This window comes from Spea bombifrons, chromosome 3 (assembly GCF_027358695.1).
Source record: "Spea bombifrons isolate aSpeBom1 chromosome 3, aSpeBom1.2.pri, whole genome shotgun sequence".
In the NCBI taxonomy this organism is placed as follows: Eukaryota; Metazoa; Chordata; class Amphibia; order Anura; family Pelobatidae; genus Spea; species Spea bombifrons.
The window spans coordinates 102422049-102430572 of record NC_071089.1 but is presented as its reverse complement, the minus strand read 5'-3'; the positions used below and the strand labels follow the sequence as shown (position 1 = coordinate 102430572).

Sequence of the window (8524 nt, the reverse complement as noted above, 5' to 3'; positions counted from 1 at the left end):
AAGTGGTTCAACAAATAAAGGTGAAACATATATTACAACAAGAGGTCATAGTGTAAAGCAAGAGGGCTGGAGGCTTACATTTACATGAGAGGTTGAGGAATAATTGCAACATTCTTCCAACAGACGTGGTGAGGGGAACGCATTGTATTCACGCATGTGATACATGTAAGGCTATCCTAAAAACAAGACCAGACCAGGGAGCAAATGAGATTTAGATGAGCCAAGCAGCTCTTATGTGCCAACAAACTATGTTCCCTGCTAGAGAACAGGTGAGTATAGATTACAGAAAGGGATTTATTCACAATCCGGCCTACTAATAAAATCAAAAGAAATAAACTAATCAAACTATGAGAAATAAACTGGATGATTTAGTGATGTTACTTCACTTCCAGTTTTGGACTGTACATCTTATACACTCAAACACTACTGTGTCCCATCTGTGAGCACACAGCACTTGTACATTAACCATAACTGGATACAAACCAACACTAATGTATCCTCCCTATGTATCTGCTGTGTTGAAATACAGGCAACAACACAATTACTATGCTTGATTTACACCATGATAGAGGCACAGCGGTTCACACTCATACAATCTTGCATTGTACAAACATATAACATAGATAATACATTTAATAAAACAAAACAAAACAAAAAACAGCTCTGCACCAAAAGAACACACAATACATTTGACAGATTGGGGGTGAGCAGCAGTGAAAATTAGTAATCAATCCCAACGTTTATTATGTCACTTAAAATGTAAGTAAATTTGGCCCCAACCTGGTACAATATGCAAGTTAAAGACACAGTTTGAATCCAGTACAGAAAATACTACTGAACTGAGATGTGCAAAGCAAAGAGTTGAGTCTCACCAACAGGCTGGCCTTTGTTACAATTTGTGGGCAATTTTGCTGCTTTGGTATAGATCTGACATTTAGCTTTACATAAGTACATCCCGTGCTATGGGGTGTATAGTAGGTAATGTTGCACAGGGACACAGTCATTTGTATCACCTTGTGAAGATAATCTGAAATAAGCGAGGTGCCCGAGTACAATCTTCATCTACCTGCATCCAGTAGAATTGCTTATTCACACGAAGGGAAAGGGGTAGCATTTCATAACTGAAAAGATATATAGAAACATTTTTAAATAAGCAAGGTTTGAAACTGTGCAAATATTACCCTAAAATCCCCCTGCCTTTGAAAAAGTCTTGGCTGCACATTTTAAACGCAGTGCATTTTCCCCTTTTAGAGGTCTACACCTTGCTTACGGACCTTCTAGAAGAGACCAAAAAATGTTCAGGACAAAAACAAAATATAAACGGCCCCATGCCATTGATGCTGAAAACCACGAGAGAAGTGGCATCCGAATTATCTAAGAAAAGCAACCTCATAGACAGAATCTTTGTTGTGATTAAACATTCTCTAATGTTTGTTCCATTCTGGACCCATTGCATTTATTTCAGGTTGTCTGAAACGCTTTGAGAGGGGAATAATAAAAATGTTGTTTGTTGTTGAGGACATACTACACGTCTGTAGTAAGGGAGCGGTGTTCACATTGAAATCATAACTCATATGATGGGTCGTAACAATTGGCTATAAATGCGTTTCCACTATTTAATCGCACGACTCCAAGATCCCACTCAGTTCAAGCGCTTGGATTGCCTCCTTGTATTCTGTGCAGTCAGAACCTCGCTCTTTGCAGTAAACACAGTCCTGAGACAATAAAGAAAAATATGTGAATGGCTCTTAACCTCAGCAATGGCTTTGGCTAATAGTTTTTTTAACACACTTGATGCACGCGGCACAAATCTCTCTTCAGCAGCTAGATTCACAGAGCTGCAGGTTGGAAAACCACATCAAATATGACCTGAAAAAACTAACTTTGGCCCAGACAGCGCCAGTTATTAAAAGCCTAGATTAAATGTCTAGCCAATTATAGGACCTTTTGGAGGCCAAGCTGATTAATACATTAGCTGGGAGCACTGTGTTTACACCTGTGGCATTCCCTGGCATCTGTCACGAAACAGCAAGGTCTTAAAAGCAGATTGTAAATAAAAATAAACACAGATTTAATGTGATGAAACCCAGCGTGTTGGTAGCTGTGATATCCGTGATAAGGTGCATGTCATTACTCTATACCTAATGGGTTTGGAGAAACTCCTGTATGTTACATTTTCCAGCGATTGCTATGCGGTCCTGGCAGGTTCGTATTAGAAGCGTGCGTGGGTTTGTATAATAAGCGGAACAATTATGATAGCATCCGCTGAAATGTTCTTCTTGATTACTCTTAAAGTATCATCCTCCTCGCTGACAGCAATGCAGCGTGTCCCGATTGTAGATGTGAGGGCTGGTTTGGATGCAGTGCTATAACCTGTTCTCTGCACTATTAATTGATTCCATCACATTGCAAGGGTTTTATGGTTCAGTGCCACATTACCCCTGTCAAAGAATATTCTCAATCTACACCAAGCCTGCTTCCAAGAGTTACAGGGGATATATTTAACAATTTATCCTTACCATCACCTCCATAGCCTGTGGCAAACCACCCCGTTGTATCCAGGGGTGAATCTCGCCCAGTTCCTTCTTTTGCTCGTCTGTAAAACGAGGTTGCAGCTTCTGCAAGGATTTCAGCCTCTCCTTGTCCTCCTTAAGAACAGCATCCATGTCCCTAAAAAGAAAAAGCATTGTCTTGACATGATATCCCAGCGCCGAGCATCAATAGCCAGCATGAGGGAGCAGTGACACAGAGGTCTGTATGAACTTGCTAGCAAAGTATCACTATAAATGTAGTAGCTTATGTTAATCCAAAATTGTCCAAGGCCCTTGAGGGCACTGGCCTTGGAAAGCTTCGGATTAACAGACCAGGTTCATTCATATTTATACTCTTAAGCGGACAAATCCTTTGTCTCATGGGCTGATAGACGACAAACTAAAACACCTCTGTAAAATGTCCAGGTCAGTTTGTCTCACCGTCAGTATTACAATCCTCCAATTATTAGTAACTATTATTTTCTACAGTCTGTATGTGGATGTATTTGCATTACCAGACCATATAGATTTGGTTTCCAGCACACTCACCGCAGCGGTATCTGGTAGGTCATCATTACATTCTCATCTGCATTGGCCATGAGCAGCCACATAGGGTCCTGTAGGACATACTTCATTACGGACTCCCCAGCTGCAGTTTCTTTTCCTTGTTTTTGTAGTTGATGCTGATTATTCTCAGAGGAATCCACACTGCCAAAGTATTTGCTGCTGCGGCTGGTCAGGCTGCTCCCTGTAACCACAAAAGGTTAGTTAATGTATCCCCATGAACCAGTCATAGTCTGTGATGCTGCATGTCTTACACTTGCTTATTAACCCACCTGTTTGGCTTCCAGATGTACCTTGACCATGAGATCCAGATGTCATGGATTCTGAGACAGCAGAGGAGGCAGAACATGTTCCACAAGACGCATCCTCGTGCAGCAGTAGATCCATAAGGTCGCTACAGGCCGACATAGCATCACTGGTTTGTGCATCTGCAGGGGATCCTGCCCTTGAAGGGAGCTAGGAGCCAGAGATGTGATAGTTACGCAATTGTGTAATGCACACAGCGCCATATTTATACCTGAATAAGCTGCACCTACCGGTACGGACTGCTTAGAGGGTTTTGGCGTCACTGTGCTGTTTCTTGTCCCCACATTTTTTAATCCAAGGGCTCCCTCTAAACGCTCTGCTTTCTGTGACTCTTCCAGTTGCAGCAAGTTGAGTTGAAGCGGAGAGCTGCAGCGAGACTGGAACAGTGGGGGAGAAGGAGGATCTCTGGGCGTGGAGGAACGAGAGAGCCCTTCATTCATCTTTGGTGCGTTGGGTAGAAGAGGGTATTGGGTAGACTGTCTAGGATAAGTATTCTCAACTGTCTGTGGTGCATATGATGGTAAAGGCACAGGAAAGGCATTCTGCGGTGTTGACATTACAGACTGTGGAACAGGGTAGGTTGGCTGTGAAAGGGAGAAGGCCGGTGGAGCAGTAGACAACGTTGGCTGAGGAGCAGGAAAGGCCATTTGTTGAGCACAAGAGGATGACTGGCCAGGGAATACAGGAGGTGGAGCAGACACTGGGTACATAGCAGGCGGCAAGTTTGGAGGGTACAAGTAGTTTGGTAGTACCAGTGCCACCATAGGGGGAATCATAGGGGCAGGGAAAGGTTGGGTGGGGTAAGTGCCAGCAGGAGAGCAATGGGGGCTCTCATTCGGCATCGGAATCTGTTGTGGAGGGAAGACTGGCATTGTGTAAGCAGGCAGAATAGGATATGACAGTGGGGGATAGCTTGGATGGGAGGTGTCAGATTGTGACCATGCTGTGGTATTGAAGCCAGTAAGAGGACATCGAGAAGTCTGAGGAAGACCAGAGCTACTACTATCCCAGTACTCGGGTCGCACACGCTTTGCTTTGGGCTTCAGATTCTTGCCTGCTTTTTTCCACAGGGTACCAGCACCCTGTGTACAGTGTCGACGAGTACCTACCGATAAAAAAAGTGTAATTATTTAGCCCTTTAAACACTCTGCAATCTGCAACCAAATCATTACATGCATACTGACATTTACTGCTCAGATATCACACCAGTCTTATTGTTTATAGTAAAACCTATGGTCAGAATTGCCATTTAAAAGAAATTCATGATAACTGCTGCCCCTTGATCTTAGATTCAGTATTCACATTTTGGAGATTTATAACCCTCAGGTACCTAAAAACCCAAAATACTATGCTGAATACCAGGGTCTGTTATATGTTCATTTAATATTATTAAAAAGAAATACCGTATTGGCCCAAATATAAACCGCACCCCCCCACACTTAAAGTAGGGGTGCGGCCTAAAATCGTGATTTAGAGCAGGAATGCACAATTCGTATTGCCGGATGCCCAGGACATGCAGTTCCGGGGGCTGGACAGGTTTTTCTTCTTTTTTCATTTAGTGCTGCAGGGGACCTGGATCCTCCGCTCTGGCAGCCGGTGGTCATCTGCACGATGCATGCACTTCAGCCGGGGCCTCTATGAAGGAGCGCCGGCATTACATGACCTTCCGGTGCTCAGTCATAGAAGCCCCAGCGGAAGTACCGGCAGCAGTGGAGGTTGTCTGAGCGCATCACCAGCTGCCAGAGAGGAGGATCCCCCCACAGCTGCAGAGGACCCGGATCCCCCGCTAGACACCAGGGAGTCTGGGGAAGCATTGGTAAGTTGGGAGGGAGCATATCTAAAGTAAGGTAACTGCGTAATAGATACCAAAAATGTTAAAATACATGTATTCCTATTCATTAGATAAAATACTGTTTTACCATTCCACTCATGTGTATTTTTCCTCCAAAAATACATTTTTCTTTAAAATAGCACCTTTAAGGATGCAGCCTATAATCGGGTGCGGCCTATGATCGAGCCAATACGGTGTTGTGTAGAAACTTATTTATTCGGTATTACATTGCAGACATCTGTAATTAACCCAATTGGCCACAATGTGGTGCTATGTGGTTCCAATTCTTACTGTAGACATGCCTTTTGTGGGTACTGCCTTGAGATACCCAAGTTGGCTTTTCCTCCAGGACACATATACATTTCTCATGTTGCTGATCAGCTCATGTAAGGTGCTGCTCTGAAATGTGTGAGGATCAGAAAACTCACTGAAAGAAATCTTTACTTGGTTATAGAAGGCACAGTAGAACTTTCACATATTGCTGACCAGCACATAAAAACTTGTGTGTGTCCTGGGACATACGCCTAACGTGGTCACCCGATGTTTAACACTAGCCCATCCACGTGTAGATTGGTTCAGACTGCTTTTTGTGGACTACTTTAATGTAGTGCTTTAAACCATTTAAAATGTAAACAGCCGTGTTGGATGGTCCCCCCCCCCATTATTAATTGGTTAAATCATTTACACCTATTATTTACAATAATTCAAAATCACTCTGCTGTACATTAGAAAGACTGAACGTGTGTTTATCATACACTCACCCCCTGGCCTCTCATGCAGGTAGCTGCTGCATCGAGTCTGGAAGGCACTAAGCTTTTTTGTGTCCATGAAACCAGACATGAAATGATTCTCCTCTTTCTGAGTGTGAGCCACCAGCACTTCCTTAGTAAGCCCCAGTGGCCTGCGTGGCTCTTTCTCCGTAGTGCCAGACGCGGGTGGCACAGCATCTAGGTGCGCAGGCACATCCTCAAATTCTGGACAACGGGAGGAACAAACGTAGTCGGATACGCGTAAACGCAAAATTACTTCGTCATCATCCTCCACGCACAGCTTCGATTACTGAATAGGTTTTTTTGTTCCCCAAACTGATAACATTTAACAGTTCCCTGGCTCATTCAAAAGTGGCTGCTACTGCAGAAAAATGTTGTTTCAAATGCTGTTTTAGCTAAAGCTGGGGACACAAAAAGGCATTCTGCAGTGCAAAAAGTTTAATGTAAGTTGAAAAACGTCAGCTATAATACCCTCAACTGTAGTTATGGTTACTTAAGCATATTTCAGTGGGTTGCCAGACACTGAAGTAGACCTACTAAACCAACAGCGGTGACCGTACTTTTAACCATACGCTAGCGTTCAAAAGTTTGGAATTCAAAAAAGACAACATATTAAAAGTGTCAGGAACCTACTTCAATCTTTCTTCATTAGCAAAACCGTTTGTATTAATCTGTTACAATAAGGGCAATGGTTAAGATGAGAATACAGTATGCAGAGAAGACTCTCTACACTCCTACCTGTCTTCTTGTCTCCAACGTGTACAATTGTGCTGCTGTAGCTACAATGGCTGGTGAGAGATACGACACTTTCAGCCTTGGCACCAATTGACAGAGGATTTAGCACAGGCATGGAAGGAGGGCCTGGAACAGGCATGGTAGTGTGGGGCGGACGTGATCCTGATGCAGAGAGAGAGAGGCGAGAGGAGAAATGTGTTAATTTACAAATGTTTTACAACTCAAACAATTTACCCAAAACCTTCCCAGCTCAAAACATGTGGGACACAAGAGTTCTTGAATTTTAAGACGCATTCTAGAAAATATTATTTTTCAAGTTTCACAGAATTCTGGCCAAAATAGAAATACCTAATTGTAGTTTCATTCCCGCTACAGGGCTTTCCTTTTGTATCTCCATCTTCTTGTCCTGCATCTGGACTGGGTCATCATCCGAGGTAGAAGACGGTGTATTGCAGGGGGACTCCCACTTGCGTTTAGTATTGATGGGGGCACTGCAACTTTCCAGGTATCTGAAGAGATGTGTGGGAATTGAGAAAGATTTCAAACAAGCCCCATGTGTATCGTATAAAACTTTTTAAAAAACATTTCATTAGAAAGATTTCCGACTTTTGGAAAGATCTCTTGATATTTGATGATGTTGTACCCGTCTCTTATCACTTCAGTCACTACTTCCACACAAACCAAAAAATCCATTTTATTATTATTATCATCTTTTATTTATATAGGGCCAACAGTTTACGCAGCGCTTAATACAATACATATATTCAAGGGGTATGACAAGACGAGAATTGACAGACTAAGACACTAAGATACATTAGGTGGGTGAGAGCCCTGCTCGCAAGCTTAAAATCTTGAGGGAATACTTTTATTTCTTGTAGTAAGAGAATGGGTTCAGTATCATTAATTACAGAACAAAAAAAACTTTTGAGGGTGGGCCATAGAGCGCTCTACCGTCATATTTTCCTTATGAACCAGGTTTCCATCTGCCCATTAGCACTATGTGGGATGTATAAACGCCATGTAATTGATTATCGCATAAAGTATATGTGGCTTACAGAAAGAATAGCCACTGTGCTTTCAAATCGTGTTGAGCTGCTAGTTCTGGGATAGGATTCCCCCGAACACAAGAATTATCTCATCCAGGGTTTCTGGGGGTGTATTTCTTAGGGACTAAAGGTGTTACCAACAGTGGAACTCTCACGTCGTTAATAAACAAACCGACCTTTAGCGTTTTCACTTTTATATGTTTGTTTTGTGTTTAACTCTCTACCCTCTGTATTATTTTTCTATGTACACATTTGCATGTATGTTCACACTTCTAGACAGATCCCAAGTAACTTAATTGCAAATAACTAGAGCAATAGCTTCATGTGAAATGTTATAGTATAAACCCTCTCCGTGAGATTTTGTTGATTTGGTGAAGAGGGATCACAGTACCTGCATCTTACAGAACCTAACTGCAAGTGTGTTTTCAATCTGTGCCGCAAAGAACCATATGTAGTGTTCGTGCAGCTCACATTAACACTGGAATCCATGCAAATAAACTGTCTGTAAATCACTCATCCCATCACAAATTGACCTGTAAATTGGATCATCATGTTCGTGTTTCCCGTTTCTTTCAGAGGGATTCACTTGTCGTTAAACGGTTACACAAATTAGAACAAGGTATGTTCTGCATTATTTGTATCCTCAACTTTTATGTACCCTATTATACTAATAAAAACTATTTGTTACTCGCATATGTAACTGGTTTTTAGGGAGTTTCTCTTTGTCAAGTACAACAGATG

General features: G+C 42.4%; 1 protein-coding gene across 1 annotated transcript in view; it reads right to left on the bottom strand.

The window, feature by feature from the left end:
- Positions 1 to 843: 843 nt before the first annotated feature.
- PER2 (period circadian regulator 2) overlaps positions 844 to 8524 on the bottom strand; it is a 34201-nt gene continuing 26520 nt past the window's right edge. The window contains exons 16-23 of the mRNA XM_053460177.1: positions 7086 to 7246; positions 6741 to 6899; positions 5994 to 6206; positions 3632 to 4506; positions 3368 to 3551; positions 3081 to 3279; positions 2520 to 2670; positions 844 to 1715 (exon numbers count right to left, since the gene is read on the bottom strand). Of these exons, the coding sequence (XP_053316152.1) occupies positions 1617 to 1715; positions 2520 to 2670; positions 3081 to 3279; positions 3368 to 3551; positions 3632 to 4506; positions 5994 to 6206; positions 6741 to 6899; positions 7086 to 7246 (2041 nt within the window). The 3' untranslated portion in view covers positions 844 to 1616. The remainder of the gene's footprint in view (positions 1716 to 2519; positions 2671 to 3080; positions 3280 to 3367; positions 3552 to 3631; positions 4507 to 5993; positions 6207 to 6740; positions 6900 to 7085; positions 7247 to 8524) is intronic.